The following is a 20,192-nucleotide window of genomic DNA, read 5'->3' as shown; positions in this document are numbered from 1 at the left end:
CCATCACTCTGTCTTAAGGGCAATAAGCCATAAAGAACCCAAGATCCTATCAACATGTACAGAGCACCGGGAGATCACACTGTTGAAGGAGGAAATCCACCAAGCCCATCCACCCAGAGGTTGCCTGACGAGACACATGCCCAATATGTGGTTTGACAATTGGTATATTTAGTAGAGCAACAAAGATAGAGGCCTACGGATGACAGGATTGATTTGGAAGCTTGGCATAGTTATTTGAGCACCTTGAATCCCTTGCTAATCGTGTTATGCGAGCCCCAACCTTCCCAGATTTACTCCTTTGATTCCTGCAAAATTACCCAACTACTACTTTACGTCAGGACTCTAGAGACGTCTCTCAATTTCTGGGAGTCATTTTCAAGAACATGGCTTTAGGAGAACGACGACGTGTGGTTTCCGAAGTACCACTACAGATTCCCGCTGCACCCTTGCCCTCAGTTCCCCCATCACCATATGCACCCAATTATACAACGGATGGACACCATCAACATTATTAATATTACCTAGCACCTCTGATGGTAGAATAATGTGAAAAACCCTTCAAGGATGGTGATGCTATGGTTAAATTTTTCACCTTCTCAGGCGTCGAAGATTCCCACAATGCTCTCAAGTTCCACAATTTGACGTCCTGTTCTGTAACGGAAATTTGACAGAAGAATCCAAGTTGCTACGAGTTACATCTTTTCTCAAAGATAGTGCTTTGACATGGTGGGCAGCCTTAATCAAGAAACCGGATAGTCCAAAGACCTTGCATGACTTCAAGCTCGCTTTCCACCCAAGATTTCTTGATGAGACATTCGAAGTAGATATAATTACAACATGGTCTGGTCTCAGGATGTACCCTTTGGACACTCTTTTAATTTACAACCATCAATTTTGGGACACCTGTTTGCCGATTTCCACCTTTGAAGACATTAGTTTTGCAGAACAGATTGAGAGGTACATTGTGGGACTACCCTTTCCACTACGAAATTAGTGTATAGGAAAGGTGGTATCAAATATGCAACAACTTATGTCACATGCAAGAGTGGGCTATCACATTATGAAGAAAGAATTGGTATTCATTGACCCTTTCCAGTAGAGAAATTTAAATCCTTGCACCTCCACTCAAGATACACCACAAGCACGATCAGGTACAATTTCCAACGCTCCTACTCGAAGGCTCACTTCCGAAGAGATGGCACAATACCGATTAGAAGGAAGGTGTTACAATTGTGGCCTTCACAGTCACATTGCTTGGGACTACCCAGAAAACCCCAATAACAAAAGATTCCCTACGTATGAAAGCATAGAAAATAAGAAGTCCTGACCTTTAGTTGGATCGATTTCCGACTTGATAGGTGTTCTTGCCGTATTGCATCCAATGTACCGTGCAGAGCTATGTGAAAAGGCAAAGATCAAGATGCCCTCATCCTCTTCGACTCAGGCTCTATGCAAAATTTTATCTCCCCAGAATTAGTTGCAAGATAAGGTGTTGAAGAATATGCCAAAGGGACACAAATTGAAACACAAATGGCATGGAACCTACACATCATCGACACCATTGATCGGATCTCTTCGACTTCAAGTTCATACATTTAGTGATCTAGTTGACTTTTACATTATGGATTTGGGAGGATGTGATGTTCTATTGGGCATGCCATGGTTTTACAAGTACCATGCCCGATTTGACGCCAGAGAACAAACTATCCAATTGAACAAGAACAAAGAATTGATGTTGAACTTCAGAATTCAAACTACTAAAGGAGCGATGGCAAATTAAAGAAAGAACTATGAATGTAGATTAGGATGAACTCAGAATTCTGTTGTATAAATTTGTGATTAATTTTGTGAAATTTTAAGCTGCATGAATGTTGGAAGTGTGAGCATTTGTAACCTGCAATCGAGGACAATTGCTTTGATTTTAGAAGGCGGTATGTGACGGGTTTTAGGGCTAGGGTTTTTGCGTCGAGGCCATCTGACCTATGAGTTTGTTGGCCAATCACAGATTCACTCTGCCTAGAGAGGTAATCCATGCCAAGCTCTTGGTCAAAGCCAGAATCCTTTGTGCCATGAACAAATGTGGTGTTGCATTTGTGATCATCTTAGTGTCAGTAGGACATTTGAGTGACCTTCGGGTCTAGGGCTAACTTGACTATTTTATAGATTTCGGCCGAGGGGCCTAAAACCTACAAAAGAAGGAATTGAAAGATTAACACTTATGGGACTCACAACTTATGGGACCTAGTCGAGAGGGACAAAATAAAGACACACACTCAGAGAATTTGTAAAAGAAGGTGACATCACCAGCAATATGGATTTTTGTTTTTTGCGCTGACATGCTGACGTGGCAGTTTGTATGGCTTTTTTCGCAAATTCCACTGGCTTGACACGAGACAGTGTACATATTTTTGCAAATTACCTTGGCTGGGTTTTGGGAAGATTGTACGTCAAGCTTTGGAAGTAGATGCTTTTGTTATTAAGTGCTTTTAGAACTTATGCTTTTGGGGCTCTGTTTTTAGCATCCCTCGGTACTCTTTTTAAGTGGCCCATGGCCAGTCTTTTGTTGCTTCAAGAAGGTACAACTCCCAATGGGTCCAGCTCTTCAAGCTCTACGTCCACAACTAAGTAGCACACATTCAAGCAAGGAAGAAGTAAATATTTGTGGAAGTGTAAGTGTAGGTCTTAACCATTTCAATCCGGCTGCACGTGACATTGGTATCAAAGATTTTAGGACTTGCACTAATTCGCGAATGCCCAATTTTTTTTTTTCTCTTGTGAGAGTTGGACTCTCGGGAGTTGTACCTTTGTAAATTAATAATAAAGAAATATCGAACGAGCCGCCAGTCTTTGGGACCAACGCGTCTTGGCTTGGAACTTCGCCGCGCCATCTCGTCTTTTCTCTCTCTTCTTTTCAAGTTATTTTGAAGTACTAAAAGTGTTGCCAATTGTGTAGATTGCGGTTATCTCTGTGTTTCTCTCCAATCCCTCGTCGGAAGTCGCTACACGTCATTTAAAGTCCTCAGGCCCAAAAGCAATACATGAAAAGCTTCAAGTTCTAAAAGCAACTAGTCCCAAAAGCGTCTGGTCTCAGGAGCTAGCCCCAAAAGCTGCTAACGCGATTTGCGGCGGAAATTGCTGAAATCGAAATCCGTACGGTGTGTCACATCAGCCAACCAACGTAATTTGTGGGATGCTGTACAGCTTGCTACGTTAGCAACTCCTACGCACTCTGGGATTCTTGCTTTATTTTAATTCCTTTGTGTCCTTGGGGTCCCATCGCGGATGAAACCCCATAAGTTGGAACAATTTATAACATTTTATCAGCCAGTTTCCACTAGGGCTCGTTTGGGCGGACATGCCACATCATCACTTTGTGACATGTTTCTCGTACACACTAATGCTTTTGCCTTGGCTTCCTCGACTTCAACTTCCTCTTCCACGTAAGTTTATTTCCAATTTTTCTTCTATTGGAATGTTTAAGCGAAATATTGATAAATTCTAAAAAAATGGGGAGCCTAGAAGCCCACTTATTGTTTAACTTAGTGACACATGAATTTGTTTTTCAGATCTTTAGTGATTTTAGTATTTTACTTACTTGGCAAGTGCCAATCACGACTGAGTTTGACCATCATTTCCGAAGTGATAGAAACTTAGTTCGTTGGTTTTATAGTGTACGTTTGAATCGTGAATGAACTCTATACAAACTTGCACCTTTCTTGGGCATTGATGACGTGAGTAGAGATGCCGTAGGTATTATCTATGAAGGTCATGATCTTATTCGTCGCAATGCGCATATAAACAAGCAACAAAATTAAGGTCACATATTGTCAAGTTTTCAACTTTGAACTAGTTTGGTTATGTTTTGCCTCTTCAGGTCAAAGTTGTTTCTCTTTTTAGTCTTTAACTTACATTAGGATTCAAGAATTTACTCTTTTGGAAGTTACAATGTGGAGTCTAAATTCTAGGATTAAGTCTTTGTGATGAGTTATCCTTGTTGTGATTGTTTAAAGTTGAGCATTTGTTTCAAAGATTTAGTCAAGTAAGCTTCTCTAACTTAGTTTGCCTATGCTATCAAAAGCATTTTCAAGTGATTAATGGTTTTCTTTATTTTTTTTGTTTTGTTTAGAAACAAGTTAGATGAATTAATTTTTTCTTTATTTATTCTCTTGTGTGCGTTGCTTTTGTCTTTTTGTGAGTGTTTTAGTCTCTCTTATAATACGTAAGTGTAGAGTTTTCTAACCTTATGAAGGTATATAAACTTTTTGTATATCAAGAGCATTCTTGTCCCATAGTAGTAGAGAAAATGAGAATATCATCAAGAAAAATGAACACATTCTTATCAAGTGGACAAAGATCTGCATCATCACGTAATTAAACATACCCGATGCCTCAGTCAAACTAAACAACATTACGCCATTCGTAGTGAGGCTTGGTACCTATTGTTGTTTTGTAAATAACTTGATTTGCGATTCTTACAAGGTTGTAGCCACTATTCAAACTGATTTTGGAGAAGACTTTAGCTCGGTCGAGATGTTGCAAGATGTAGTCTATGTGATGCATGAGAAACTTACTATTGACCATCATTGGCTAAGAAGTGCATAATCGAGATCAGTCACCTTTCTTTTGAACAAAGAGACTAGGATGAGTAAAGTGACTTACATAGGGAGATCATCCTTGAGAAACAAAAGATGAAAAGTTTGCTGACGACTTTGTTTTGTTGTGCATCAGGCGCACCGATCAATTGGAGAAATACAATTTCTTTTTGAGTTGGCAATGCTCCTACACCTGCTTGGTCGCCAAGTGAGGGTTTTGGATGGATTCCCCCAGGGACTGCAGTTCGCTACTTGGGTTGTCAGGTTGACCTGGACTTGTCTCCTGAGCAGCAAACTGCCCCCCTCCTCTTGTCCCATCAGGAGGAAGTTGCTACATTGGAATTCGGCACAACTCTCTTTGGCAGGCAGAGTTGTAGTGGCCAACCAGGTGTTGTTGGGTACTATGTGGTACATTATATTTTGTTGGATTTTCTCGATCTCCTGTATCAGCCAGTTAGAGAGGCTGATCATGAAATTTCTTTGGTGGGGGCGTGACACTCGGCTAGCCCGGGTCAAACTAGCTTGGCAGGTCATCACTTTACCATGTTTTTAGGGGGGGTTGGGGATCATAGACCTAGCACAGTAGAGCAGAGCCCTTCTTGGGAAGTTTGTGGTTAGAGGACTGCTCCCTAGGGAGGAGCTCTGGAAGGAGTTGTTCTTTCTGCAACTTAGAGCTCGAGTGCCTCATGTAGGAGGCCCTTGGAGCCCGTCCACCAGGTGGATCTTTATAGAGATGCGCGGAGTTGGTCTGAGCAGGAGACTGGAGGATCCATTTGCTGCGAGCTTGCTTCGTTCTTGGGAGCAGTTGTGGAGTGGCCTAGAGCAACACCAACCCACTTACACGGAGGAGTGCTTGAGACAGGCCCTTGTTTGGAACCCCATGGTTAGCACTCAGAGAGGCCACTTGGTTTGTAGTAGGCCTCATGTTTCCTGGGGTCCCATGGCAGAGGGTCCAGCTCGCACTCTAGGCGAATGGCTTCAATTCTCAGGTTTGCCAGAGGAGGTTTATAGCATTCAGCCGCAAGGCATGAGAGGGGTGCAAAGCATGTGCCAGGACATCACAGAGGCTTTGCCAGCTGAGTGGCTCACTCCTCTAGAGACTGCAGCTCCCAGATGGATGGGGGCCTTCACGCGACTGGTGGTCCTCATTGTAGTTCGCGCTTGCTCAGAGACCGTACTCTCCCATGTTCTTCGAGATCCATGGCGAGGGTCGACTACACAGAGTCTCAGTAGAGGCTCCACAGGTTGCAGAGTGCTGTTTTTAGAGGATACGAGTAGTGGTGGGAGGACTTGTGTCATAGATCCTGACCCAGTAGCTCTTGAGACGGGCCATTGGAGGCTTTGGGCTTAGGAGAGCTTCCCTTTGGCACGAGTGCAGTGCGATGTTGGAGAGTGGTTTTGAAGAGACCCTTTCTCTTCAGCTGACCACCCATGGATCCCTTGCTTTCAGTACATTGTTTGATTGGGGCGTCACATACTAGCAGCACGGAGAGAGGCTCGTCTTGTTGCAACACTTCATTGGCAGGAGGAGGGTCTCACAACTGAGTTCTTGTCAGGCTTTTGGGCAAGGTTGTGGGACTCCAGACAGCCACGGCGAGTCACTTTCTTTCAGTGGCTAGTTGCACACAGAGCTACAACAGTGGGGAGTTGGCTGGTACATAGCGGCCTCTTGGTAGCCTGTGCAGCTCGCGACCATCCTTTGGAGAGTCAGGGTCATTGTTTGTGGGACTGCCCCATGGCAACAACAGGTTTGGCTTCGGGTTATTCGGTTGATGCCAGCCCTCTCCACAACGCGACAATACACTTGGGGTGCAACTGCTTGGTCCACCCTCATGGGCCCTGCGCTACAGCTTGAGCTAGCATCCACCAGCAGGATGATAGTGATCCAAGGGGGTCAACGTACACCCCAGCCTGCTACAGATCTTACCCCCTAGGAGTGGTGCAATGTGAGAGAGGTGTGTTGAGAGCTTGTCTGTGGCCTGACACTCTGGCTCATTTCACGGGCCCGCTGCTTTCGCATCTTGGAGGCTCGCCCTATCCCACCGGCGGAGACTGTTTGTGATTTCTGGTTGGAGTTGATCCATACTCTAAGAGGTCAGTTTGAGATGCTTTAAGGCAGCTCCGACCGCATGCGAGAGCGTAGAGAGGCGTTCTTGCGACTCTGGCGCCCTGGGCCGTTCTTCACCATGGTCGAGGGTGAGCCCAAATGGCACTACCGAGCCACTGGTGTGACTGTTCCCTCCTCCCATCTCTTGATTTAGCCCTCATTGTACAAATGCTGTTTTTCATTGGGAGAGGCTCCCCTTATGGTTGATGTAGCCCTCTCTGGTAGAGGTGGTTGTAGCTCTAGGGGGAGTTTTATGAACTAATGGAAGGATCTTTTTCTCGGAGAAAAATAAAATAAGACTGTCACTCCCCCTGAGCCCCGTCCTCTGTGCTTTGGTCGAGTCTCCTGTGTGCAAGTTGTCTCCCATCCGTATCCGCTTACATGTAGCATAGATTGCCCAAGGGCATGACGTGTCTCAGAGTAGAAGATGATGTCCCTCGCAATGAAACTATCCTCAAAAGCACCCACATTAAGGCGTAGAGATCCATTACAATTCCAGGTAGTAACTGAGTGTGGTCCCATAGGTCTCGCGCCATCGTGCGGAGCGCCTCTCCATAATCATCACTTGTCCATCTTTATAGAAGGCTAATTTTCCTTTCTCTCGGGTTGTCCTTATCTCAAGTAGAACTTCTTGCATATGAGCAAGCTGTGAGAGTGTGAGGTCGTCGCCAAGGAATATCCCTATCTTCTTTAGTGTAGGACGCTTCTTCAAGAAATCCTTCTTTGCTTCCATGGAGGGGAAGCGAAGGATCAATGCTCTCTCCTTTGAAGTCTCCCCATTTCCTTCGCTCTTCTTCCCCACTCTCCATGCCTTTGTATGAGTGGCCTCGCTCCCCATCATAATTAGGAGTTCTTTGACTTCCCCTTCCACATCATCACGGTCTCTTAGGGTCACTCGTACATGTAAAGCTCTAGCCTGCCTCCTTTGCTCTTCCTCTAGGGTCATGTTGATGATTGTGGGAGTGGGGATAGCTGTTGGTTCTTTCACTTTCGCTTCCTTGGCGACTTCTATCCATTTCTCGGCCTCATCTACCTTCTTCTGTGTTTTCGTGATTACATCTACCCACGATGACGTCTTCGCCTCATGTTGCTTCTCTTCTTCTTTGATCTTCCGCACTTGTTCTCTGATGACTTTGAGTTCCTCTATCATCGAGGGCTGGATTTCTCCTTCAAGTCCACTCTCTGCTCTAGTTTCCGCAAGCTCTCGCTTGAGGCCTGAGACTTCTTCTCGGAGCACTTGGACTTCCACTTGAAAGTCTTCTTTCTCCTTTTTCCATTGCTTGCCCTCGTTGAAGACCATTTGGATGAGGTTGGCCTTTTCTTTCCACCATCCTTCCAACTTCGTTTTCCACTCTTTCGTTTGTTTTTCCATCTGTGTTTTCCTCTTGTTCGTGACCTTGAATGATGCCTGCGTTATAGTCGAGGGAGACTTGCACACGGGTGAGCTCCTCTTGGTCTCCATTGGAGGGCAGCCTTGTGAAGATGCAAGTCGTGTTGCTGATGAAAAAACCAAGTGATGACAGTGCAAGTTGCTTACAGTGCAAGGTACAGTGGCAGCGAGCAGAGGCTCAAAACTCCAAGAGCCATCATTCGCAGTAGGCTGCAAAATGCTGTTATAAGCCCCTGTAACTCTTCAGTGCTTGTAGGCAGCAGGACCAGGCATCAAGGGGTAATGGCTGCGGTAAAACCTTAAACTGGCTGGGAGCAGGGTTGTGTGCAGAGGGTCAGGCAGGGGAGCAGAGAGAGGGCACTCTGTGTTGCTGTCTTGTGCTGTAGTTGAGGTGGTTCCACAAGCGCTGCACGGACGCGAGAGAGAGAGAGAGAGAGAGAGAGAGAGAGAGAGAGAGAGAGAGAGGTATGCTTGATTGTGAGGTGTTTGTGCTGGCTGCTAGCCCCTCTTGCTTCTCCTTCCACTCCTGCTTCTCTCGATCCGAAGAAATCTGTGATCTGCCTCTGAGGCTGTAGTGCTCTTTGTCTTCTCATTAGATTATCCCTGTGCCGATGTAGTTCCAGTAGGTACAAGCCTAAGCATCTTTGATCTTGGTATTGCATGACTATCTAGAGGTCCAAAGCCTTCTTTAAATAGGCAATGGAAACGCCCACGTATCTCATAGTATACGGTGCAATGGCATATGTAGTGTAATTCTGTCGCCGGCTCCATTCCGCATAACTTGCAAATTTTGCGCTCAGGTGGGATTCCCCTAAATCTGCCAAATTCAATTTCCAGCTGGTGTGAGGATGTACGAATCTGACCAATAGCACATCTCAAACCATGAGACAGGTGGGTATCCATGTAGCTCGGGCGAATCACAAATCCATCTTCAAATAGCTGTTGGAAGTTTTCTTTGTAGTCGGCCATCTTCGTGCCCAATTCTTGTGTAGGGTCTATCCATGTCCTCTTAGTATCCAACTGTATAAGATCCTGACGGATGATTTTATTAATCTCCGTTCATGTAATTGCCAGTGATGGAGGCTCAAGAGAGTATTGGAAGGGGGGTAATCTTTCCATACTGAACCCGTGTCTCTGAAACCACGAGGACAGTTGCGCATACCAGCATGATGTATCCCCTTTCATTGCTAATTGTCGAGAGGATTCGAAGGCAAGTCTAGTATATCGGCAATTATTTGTATCCCACAAACCATGTATAAAGGACACTGATCTGGTAAGAGCTTCAATTTCTATCGGAGGGGCAGCTAGTTCCGCTCGGGTTATCGAGTGTGGTACGGAGGCCTCGGCTCTAATCATTCGGGAAATCATAGATACCAAAGGTCTCTCCATTGACTTCCAATTATCCTGATCCACAGATGGTCCACAAATCTGGACCCCATAAAGCATAGCCGAAGCCACCACAGTATCAAAGAGCCAAAGTTTTGTTCGTGGTTCCTGAAACTGCACTTGTGAACACATCCTCTCCAACCCTCCCAAGGCCGCAGAGGCTTTGGACAATCTAGCATCCGCTGCTTTCTTAAGAGTAAACTTTGGTCCTGCAAATACCACACCAAGGTATGTGTATGCATCTGTGCACTCTACTGTATCCTGGCCATATGCAAATGTAGGTGCCGATCTCCTAACCCACTGCGGTGTGGTGTTAAACACCATAACTTTGGTTTTACCCAAGTTTACCGACAGTCCACTGTCCTCCGCGAATTTATGTAATGCATCTAGTTGCCTCTGCATTCCATCTGGTGATTCTGCTATCAATACAATATCATCTGCATACAACAACAAAGGGATCCATGATCCTGCAAGTTGAGCACCTCTGTCACCCTCTCTATCAATGTAATCTGATACCTCATCTATGTACATACCAAATAAAGTAGGGGACAGTGGGCATCCCTGCTTTACTCCAACGGTGGAATGCACAATGTCAGAATCCCCTTCTGAAGTACGTACATAACCAGTACTGACCCGTATAAGGCCATGATCCCCCAAATAATCTCTTTGGGGACCCTTAACTCTTGCATCCTGCGCATCAATCTGGCCCTTGGTACTGTATCAACAGCTTTCCGAAAATCCACAAAGCAACAATACATCCTTCTCCCGCTTGCTCTTCCTTCCTCAATAATGGCTTTGAGCGTAAGAATATGATCTAAAGTGGAATAACCCTTCCTGAATCCAGCTTGTCCTGTTGCCCTTATGCCCTCATTTTCTGCCCATCTACTCAATTTTTGTTCAAGAATGGATGCGTACAGTTGGGTCAATGTGTGACCTACCATAATGGTACGGTAGTTCCCGGGTATCATAGGATCCCCTGACTTGAAAATAGGTACGATAGTAGATAATTTCCAAGATTCAGGTAATCCTTCACACATGACCCAATTAAACAGACGAGCAAGGACTTCTGAAAGTAGATCCCTGGCATGGATTAGATGTTTTGCTACTAAACCATCATGATCATATGCTCTTCTTGTCTTCATCTTATCAATGACTTTTTCCACCATTTCCGTAGTAAAGGAAGTACTAGTAGCAGGGCATGGCTCTAGTGGATCTGGTAATGGTGGTTGTCCAGATACCATATATAATGATGTTACATATTGACCCCAAATCTAAGGAGAAGTAATCGTCGGAGGCGGTGAGTGCTCGTGAAATAAACGCTAGGCCTCATGTGAGTCATGACTCAAGAAGAGCTGATATAAATCCTTCTCCAGTTTGGCGAAAAATGCCCTTGTTGCGACGTACTATATGCCGAAGAGCAATCTGAGACTGCTTATATGTGATGATCCCAAGTGTAAGCTCTTTTTGGACCTGGGTTCTCGTCTCTCTGCATTCCTCGTCATACCAACTGTTTTGAGGCATGTTCCCAGATCCTCTCTTTTGATCAGGTTGAGTATGTGGGTATGCCTCTTGTGCTGCTCCATGTAGTATCTCTGTTAATTGAGAAGTAATCTCCTCTACAGTATATACTGGCTCGGTTGCCCACATCCTATTATAGATCTTTTCCACATAGACTGAATCAATCTCTGGCGTGAAAGTATATCTTGTGTGTGTCTTGTTCCTTTGTACTTGAGAGGCATTGTATTGGAAGGAGATTGATAAGGTCAAGAGAGCATGATCCACTGCAATCCCAACTGGTCTAGGTCCCACCCTAAAGTCCTCGATACTAGAAATAAAGCTTGGTGAAGTCATGACATAATCCTTTGTACTGGCCCCATGCTTGTGCGGGAAGCATGTGAATCCCCCAGATAAAGGGAAATTCTCTAGACCATTAAGTATGGCCAAATCATGTATAGTTGCCATCTCCATGAGATGTCTCCCATATTCAGTGTGTTCTTTATCCTGTGAGTTTCTAGTAAGCCCCCTCTGTGATAAATCCACTTCTCTGAGCATTTCCTCAAAAGTATCATAGAATACTGCTTGAGAGTTGGCCGTTCTGGCATTAAAGTCTCCTAAGAGAACGATGTCTCCATCTCTAGAGAACTCCCATATGTCATTATTCAATATGGAGAAAGGGGACTGTCCTTTAGGTGAGGAGTAGACTGATGTACTTGGGGGGAAGTAACATATAGCGATATATAGAAATCTACCTGTCTCGGCTCTCATTCTCACCCACATATACCTTGCTTGCTCATCTTTCTTGATAATCTGTAGTAGTGGTTTTAGCTCCTCTTTAAATAAGACTGCTACTCCTCCTGAACCCCGGCTACCCCGTAGAGATCTCTTGTCTGGTCGACCAGCTGTTTCCCATAAATAACCCTTCACATGTGGCATAAGCTGTCCCGGTATCTGGTGTGTCTCTGAGTAGAAAACTATGTCTCTATCCCTAAAGCTGTCTTCAAGGCACCTACATCTAGCCTATATGATCCATTACAATTCCCACGGCTATCCGGAGCGTCGCCCCATAGGTCTCGCATCGTCATGATGAGCGCTTTTCCAGAACCACTACTTTCCCTCCTCTATAAAAGGCAATTTTCCCCTTTTCTCTTGCTGCCCTGATCTCTGGCATCAACTCTTGCATGTGTGCCACTTGTGCCAATGTAAGGTCATCTCCCAGGAAAATACCGGTTTTCTTAAGAGTTGGCCTCTTCTTTAGAAATTCTTTCCTTATTTCTATATCCGGGAAGCGGAGAATAAGTGCCCTATCCTTTACGTTTCCCTTATCATGTGTTCCTTTCTTGCCCACTCTCCATGCACTTGTGTGAGTAGGCTCTGTGATGCCCATGCGTTGTAGCAATTCCTTCACTTCTTCATCTACATTCTCTTTGTCTTTGACTCCTGTGACCCGCACATGCAGAGCCCGATTCTTCCTTTTCTGCTCTTCCTCAATGGTCATATTAATAATGGTGGAGGTAGGTGTGGTCTCGGGCATCTGGGCCTTCCCTTTTTTCGCATCCTCAATCCATTTCTCTGCTTCATCAACCTTTTCTTGTGTCTTAAGAAGACGTTCCGCCCATGAAGATGCCGTTTTCGATTTCTGTTCATCTCCTTCCCGTAGAGCTTTCATCTGATCCTTCATGTCCTCGAGCTCCTTCAGCACCGAAGGTTGGTCGTCTCCCTTCTCCTTAGTTGCAGATTTGCAAGCCGCAAGTTCTGCTTTTAGCTCCTCGATTATTGCATCTTTTTCCCCCATGTGCTTTTCCATATTTGTTCTCCATGCTTCAAAACTTGCTACTGCCTCATCGAGTTTCTTTTGCATAATGCATTCTGTTACACTTGATTAGGTTTCCTAATTCCGTTTCCAAGATGTGAATTTCCTCATTCTGTATCTCCCGGATCTCTCTCCTTAGTTCTCTCATCATGTCTCCATACATGGAGTTCTTGTAGCTCTCAGCGCTCGCGTGCATTTCCTTCCTGAGGTCATTCCTCATATAGTTTAGCTCTGATTTGAGCATCACCTGGACCTTCTCCATCATTAGCTCATCATGTATCGTGGAGGTTTTCCCAACTTGTAAGGATCTTGGTGATAGTACAGTATCTCTGTTTCTCCGTTTAAATGTAGCTGTTGCTTTTTTTGGGGTGGTGTAGCTATCTACACCCGGCCCTTCCCCTTAGGTAGGCGGATCCATCAAACCCGAGCCACAAATGTGGCGACCCCTACTACCTATGGAATCTTTGGCAAAGGTAGCGCCTGTCTGCAGCAGCTGTGGAGAGAGAGAGAGAGAGAGAGAGAGAGAGAGAGAGAGAGAGAGAGAGAGAGAGAGAGAGAGAAATGAAATGAAATGAAATGTTATATTAACGTCTTCAAAAGGCCATAATGACCTATGAGACCTGAAAGTTACAAAGTGGTGGATCTGATACAAAGTCAGAGTAACAAAATAACCTAAGAACAGTACAAAACAAAGATATATACTATGGGGTCCTAAGTTGATCGATGTGAACCAAGCAAAAGACTAAGCAAAAAAATGGGCGGCTTGTTGGGATAGCTGAATCACAAGAGATCTAGAGAGAGAGAGAGAGAGAGAGAGAGAGAGAGAGAGAGAGAGAGAGAGAGAGAGAGAGAGAGAGAGAGAGAGAGAGAGAGAGAGAGAGAGAGAGAGAGAGAGAGAGAGCGAAGCTTCCTGTCCGAAATCTTCCAGTGACGAGGTGGACGATGGGGGGGGGGGGGGGGGGGGGAGGGGGGGGGCTGCTCGCTGCCCTAAGAGCCCACGCTCTGCTGTCCTGGTGCCCTGAGACCTGTGCGCGCTGCTGTTGCGTACTCGTGCTGAGGCTGAGGCCTACGCGAGCAGGCCTACGCGTAGCAAACCAGAGAGAGAGAGAGAGAGAGAGAGAGAGAGAGAGAGAGAGAGAGAGAGAGAGAGAGATGTGAAAATGAAATGTTATATTAACGTCTTCAAAAGGCCAAAATGACCTATGAGACCAAAGCGTTACAATGTGGTGAATCTGATACAAAGTCAGAGTAACAAAATGAAATGACGAAATGATAAAATAAAAGTACTATGGGATCCTAAACTGGTAGGTGTGAACTAAGCAGCAGAGAGAGAGAGAGAAATGAAATGAAATGTTATATTAACGTCTTCAAAAGGCGAAAATGACCTATGAGACCAGAGCGTTACAATGTGGTGGATCTGATAAAAAGTCAGAGTAATCTACTACTATGGGATCCTAAACTTGTAGGTGTGAACTATGCAGCTAGCTGGGATAGCTAAATCACAAGAGATCCAGCATCCGTCGTTGGCGGATCTCATCAATCTCCTCCATGGTCAGCAGTCTGACCGGGCGTCGTGCATGTTGGGACAAAGTGATCCGAATCCTCTGATGTAGCCTCCGTCGATGCTGTGTAGTCTTCCGCAGTCGTGGGCGTCTGGATCTCCCCAGCTCAGTCGCTCGATCGATCAGTGTGCCTTTGGTGTGAGGCGACAAGCTCTACTGTGGTACTCATGAAGAAAAGGAGAGCTATAGCTCTTCTCAACACTTGAGAGTCGAGACAAGATAGAGACGTGCATTTTTTTTTTTTCCAGACCCCTAAATGTGAGAGGAATATTAGTACCTCCAAAGGCAAAGTGGCCATTTAGTCATAGTTTCAGTTGGCAATTTGTCAGTGGACGTCGTCTAAGTTCCAATGCTTAGTCATTCCTGTAGTCAAACTAATTTACCATTGAGAAACGGTGAGGGAAATTTTGTGAGTTCAATTTCTGCAAATTTTTTTAGTAGTCGTAAGCTTCATTTTATGGGTATTGCAGAGGGCAGAAATTGTTCAATGGGTTGCGGAAGGTGGTGGTTCAATGGAAATTGAGGGCTCTTTGCAGACAGATGCTAACCATAAGATTGACTTCCTGGTTGTAACGCATGGATCCAAGTTGACATCACCTGCAATGGGGATCGATACAAAATTTGTCTCTAGCCATTGGATACGATTTTGTTTAGAGGTGAACTTGCACTTTCTGTTAATGTTCTAACCTGTATCTTGTGGTTGTGCAGGTCAGCCTCATTAGACAATGGCTTCTAAACCGTATCATGAAAGCCTTTCATCTAAAACAAGATACTGCATTATATAATGCGTGTTTTTTTGATGCATATTTAATGCCAATGGCCATGGAATCTCTCTGATCAAATTTCCGACTCCATTTTAAGGATGGCCTTTCTCATTGAATGTGGATGTAGTGCAAATAGTCTTGGAATCTCTCTCATCAATTTTCTGATTCCATTTTCAGGGTGGCATTTCTCATTGAATGTGGATGTAACTCTGCAAAATACCATTGTTTTCTTTAAGCTTAACAGCAATTTCAATAAATCTCTCTGGTTGACTCCAGGAAAAAAAACTTCTTGATCTTGATAGCCATGTTCTCTATCAGCCACTTCAGTGTCAAGTTCCGTTTCCTGGGTTTGAAGCATTACGACTGTGTGTGTCTCAGTATGAAGAAAAGGAAAGGTTATTGTTACGAAATCTGTGCTTTGTCCTTGGGGTCAAGTTTACAGAAAAATTAAACAAAAAGGTCACCCATCTATTGTGTAAAGTTAAAGATGGTCAAAAGTACCATGCAGCATGCAATTGGGGGATCAGCATAACTACTGCCAACTGGCTCTTTGCTTGTGTAATAAAGGTAATATTCAAGTATTACCTTGAAGTCCTGTTTGAGGATTTTCCCAAGGGCTAGTCTGCTTATGCATAGTTTTTATTTGTCGCACATCAGGACAAAATTTTGGCTTTAAAAGACTTTCAGCCAAGGGAGCTTTCAGCCGCTGAGAAAGGTGGTATTCTTGGTATGACACAAGGCCCCATTCCAGCTGATGGTCCAGTATTAGAAAAGATGCGCTCTGAATGGACGGCTGAGCCAGATACAGTTCATTCTCAAGGTCTTTCCCAGCACGTATTTTCCTTATATTTTAAGTGGTTTGCTTTTCAAGCTGGCTCTACAGATTGGCCTGGTGTTTGACAGAGGCAAAGAAGTGCTTAAAGACGTCTGCTAAAACAAGTACAGTGCGGGTGGATGCAAGCATGGCTCACCTCTCAGAGAGAAACAAATATTTTCTTAGTATGCAAAGTATGCCTTCACAGGATGATGCGCCATGTCTTGATCCATGGGATGTGCAGACAGCTCAATGGTCAGGTCGTGAAGATGCGAGGGACAAAGTCGCTGCCCGTTCAAAGACTCAATGCACAAATTTGAATGGAGGCAGCAGCAACTTTAAGCAAAGCCGGACTTATTGTGAAAAGTCGGAAAACATTGAAGCTGCTTCTCCAAACGAGTTGGAAGATTCTCCGAGTTTAGAGAAGCCAGTTAACAATGTGAATGGAAAGGAGACCCACCATTCTTCAGACGTTGCTGCAGCCATTGAGGGGCTGCTTGCTCAAACAAGCAAGGTGGGTGGATCTAAAAGTTGTTTCATTTGGAGGTCTTGGTCACTTCGTTTATGCATCATAATGGTCAGTCGTTTTTGCAGCTCAAGGGCCAAACTGGTTTGGAGGGTTTTAGCATAGACCAAGAGGTACTTCATCTCTGCAGGTAGAATAAAATTTACTGGTTCACATGTTGATTATCTTTATACCGTATTTCAGATTTCTCCAGAGCATACAACCATAAAGAGAACAAGAGAAGAGCCTCGTTACAAGCGACCAAAGCATCATGCAACGTATGCCCTGCTTGGAATGCACACATACATGCACTGTCTACTTCTTTTTTCACTTGTCTTTTTCGGTTTTGTGCTTCCTCAAAACAAGACTCAATACATTTTTGGCCAGGTCAAGCGAGAAGATGACTCACTCAACTGTGCTGAAATCTCCTCCAAGAGACACGCCTGCTTTTGAAGAGTCACAAATGGAGTCACAGGCATGTCTATACTAGACATGACGGTTTTCGCAGAACATAAATTTTCTCAAGTTCTATTTTATTTTTGGGTGCAGGTTGTTGGCTATGATGAAGATCACACAGGAAAACAACTCATTATTGAAAGGGTAAGAACACGCAGCATGTCAAGCACCAGGGACTCTGGTAGACTTGTCAGCAAAGCTGCTTCATGGAAAAATGATGGTTTAGGAAGGCTGTTCAAAGTCGCTGAGGACAACAAGTGACTGGCCCTAGTTCAACATGTCAAGCATCAGGCGGCATTACACAAGGAGGACAAGTTCTGAATGGTAGCAGTTATATGTCATGCTCTATGGAAACTCTTGAAGCCACATTGAGACCACTAAGAAAGGCATTGGCTGGTTGTAAAAATCATGGGCTCATCTCCCTTGCACTTGCCCGCCATATTTGTATATTTATACGCTTCTTCCTCACAGAGACATCGAGGCTTTGAGTCTCAAAGAGGCCGTTCAGACAGTAAGAAAAAGAAAAGAACCATACTTAAGTATGGCAGGGAGATGGCACTGTCCTCATCCAGTTATTATAAACCGTAGAGAATGTGCCCTTCCTCCGTATACTTGTTTTCTTTTTTAGTGTAAAGGGTTATGATATGCTTCTCCTTCAGTGTTGAAGAGTTCCATTAGTTCCTCCTCCAGTATAGGAGGGTCACTTTTCTTTCGGATCTAAAATGCATGAAAATAAATTCATTACCTTCAAGTTATTTTGTATCTGGGTAGTATGTCTTGAGATCGTTACCTTGCATAACTATTGCTATGACAATACTCCATCTGCATCTTCGTGTGGTCTTGCGATTGCACTTGCTTCATGTCTCCCCATTGTCCCCATCGACTTGTCCGACCTCCTTGAGCTCCTTGTTGCTGTGAGTTGTTGCCACCGTAGCTTGCCTAAGTGTTGAGTCTTGCTCAACGCGTTAGTTGTGCTACCTGCGCTATGCCAAGCAACAGAGCAATCTCATTTGTATCACATTTTTTCTTTTTTCACTGTTGGTCTGACCCATTCTCTAGGGTTGCATTGTGTTGCTCTCTATATGCCGTGTCTATGTGTAAGAGGCAGCCATACCTTGTGATTTGTATAGCCACTTCCACTGTTGTCAATCAGTCCCCTTTACATTATGCAGTATTCCCATGCTGCCATCATGGTCATTCCGCAAGCTCACTACAGTAGCATCCTAATTTTCATCATCAACCAGTGGAGATGCAAGGCAGCCGTCCAGCAGTCCATGTACAACGGTTTGCGTAATGTCATAAGCCTTCAAGGTGCATGCATAGGTGATTGCATTTGAGAAAAGTTCTTCACTTTGTGCTGAAAAGATTCCAAAGCTTCCTTGCCACAACTGTAGTGTACATACCATGCCATTAGTGTGCCCCAAATGACAACATTTCAGAGGAAGTTGATCAAGAACTTTTCACGCTTCCCTAAGGACATGACATCTGGCATAAGTATCGATCAGAGAGCTGGTAAGCAAGATATATTTTGGCGACAACCCCCGACTAGCAATTCGTCGTGAGTTCACCTACGTCTGTGTTTTTCTAACCCATGTCAACCTCGAAAAGGTTCCTTTTGGGAATCCTCGTTTTTATAGGACAAAAATGCGTTCTATGTCTGTACTAGCAAAACTGGCCTCCTCATGAGGACATACATAACCATGTTTGCAACGTGTATACCCACATCACCAATATCTTATATACTCACGCATTAACTCAAGTTGTAAATGCAATCGACCCACGTTACCATTATCTTACATACTCATGTATCAGCTCAAGTAAAGCTGCCATAGGCGGTTTGGTTCTTGATCTTGCTCTTGTAAAGCTCTTGCTCCTGCATGCTTATATGACAGGTGGTCGTGCTTGGCTTCTGTACGAAGGGACCTGGTCTCGCATGTGTCTCCTCGTGCGCTACTTCCCCCCTTGTATGCATCCTCTTGCTCTTGCTCTAATAAAACTCTTGCTCTTGCTTACGGGTAATTGTGCTACCAACAAGCCTTTTTCTCTGCACGTTGCAACAAATGCAGCATAGAGAAGCCATAGGTGGGGAATAGGTGATCCACAACCTTACATCGTCTTGTTTTATGATCAACAACCTTATGCCGTCTTGTTTTGTAGGTACATCAGGCACACAATGCAATATCTCATTTAATTAGTATTCGAGTTTTGCTAGAACAATCGAGCGGTGAATCAAGTGATGATGAACTCATCCCATATGACTTCTTTGAAGATGACAATCTTGGTGATGAGGTAGATATTTCTAGGGATCCGTTGAGGAATTAGGAGATTCCGTGGATGCGTTACAATACACATGAAAGACACTCTTCTTGTTTGATGAGAAGATTCACTCTTTAATGGTGAAGGATGTGGCTGGATTAATTACAATCTCACTTTTGATTCTTAAAGCACATGATGTGAGAGATGTAATGGATCTGAAGAGGTGTAAGAGAATCAGAGATGATATCTCCCTCTATCCAACTTCAAGATTGGGATAATGCTACCTGCGGTTGAAATCGTCAAGACTAATACTTCTGTATGTAGAAGATTGAGTGCGCATTATACATGCAATCCATTGTCCCTCAAGGCATGAAATACATTGATGAGTCGTTGCCACCATTAATGCAATCGAGACAAAATGGTGCACTGACAAGGGAAAGCGTGATATATTTGTTGACTACATAAAAGATTCAATCATTGCTTGTGGTTGAATGTTGAAGGAGATGTCCATTGCCCATGATGTCTTCTCTTGGCCTTCTTGTAGCGAGTCTACCGATACTCCACCAAGCACATTATTATGCGATAACGATGTCTTGACTGGAGCAATAACTGACAAAACATTATGATGAAGTATAAGACGAGGATATTCTTGCTTAGATCAACAAAGTTGCATGGATCAACCAAGTGTGTGCAAGAATGCTTGTGTCATCGAGTGGGCAACATACAACGAAGAGGTATGAACAAGCGATGGGAAAGGAAATCTAAAAGGTGTGGATGTGGGTTCAGGGTGATTATCCACTTCGATGACCTCAATAAGGTGATTATCAAAGTTTAGAACACTCATGCAGGACACGCCTGACTCGTGTAGACCTTTATCACTCGCTAGTGCATCCATCTGTAGTCTCATGTTGCATGAGTGATATTGATATTGGCACTTGTCGCCATGTTGCAAAGATGTCAAAGTCGAAGCAAAGCTTTCGCATGCAACATGCATCTATACTTGATTGTGTGATCTATAATTCTTAGTGATACCAAAAGAAGTGCAAATGT

The 20,192-nt window shown here is 44.3% G+C and overlaps 1 protein-coding gene across 1 annotated transcript in view; it reads left to right on the top strand.

The window, feature by feature from the left end:
* MEI1 (transcription coactivator) overlaps positions 1-17,544 on the top strand; it is a 33,059-nt gene extending 15,515 nt beyond the window's left edge. Inside the window, exons 9-16 of the mRNA XM_086502451.1 lie at positions 14,818-15,003; positions 15,388-15,678; positions 15,769-15,931; positions 16,015-16,439; positions 16,520-16,564; positions 16,635-16,708; positions 16,818-16,905; positions 16,980-17,544. Coding sequence (XP_086358577.1) covers positions 14,818-15,003; positions 15,388-15,678; positions 15,769-15,931; positions 16,015-16,439; positions 16,520-16,564; positions 16,635-16,708; positions 16,818-16,905; positions 16,980-17,147 — 1,440 coding nt within the window. The 3' untranslated portion in view covers positions 17,148-17,544. The remainder of the gene's footprint in view (positions 1-14,817; positions 15,004-15,387; positions 15,679-15,768; positions 15,932-16,014; positions 16,440-16,519; positions 16,565-16,634; positions 16,709-16,817; positions 16,906-16,979) is intronic.
* Positions 17,545-20,192: the final 2,648 nt, after the last annotated feature.

This window comes from Adiantum capillus-veneris, chromosome 27 (genome assembly GCF_014529385.1).
Source record: "Adiantum capillus-veneris isolate H3 chromosome 27, ASM1452938v2, whole genome shotgun sequence".
Lineage (NCBI taxonomy): Eukaryota > Viridiplantae > Streptophyta > Polypodiopsida > Polypodiales > Pteridaceae > Adiantum > Adiantum capillus-veneris.
The sequence above is the reverse complement of the archived record's forward strand: the minus strand, read 5'-3'. Positions and strand labels throughout refer to the sequence as shown.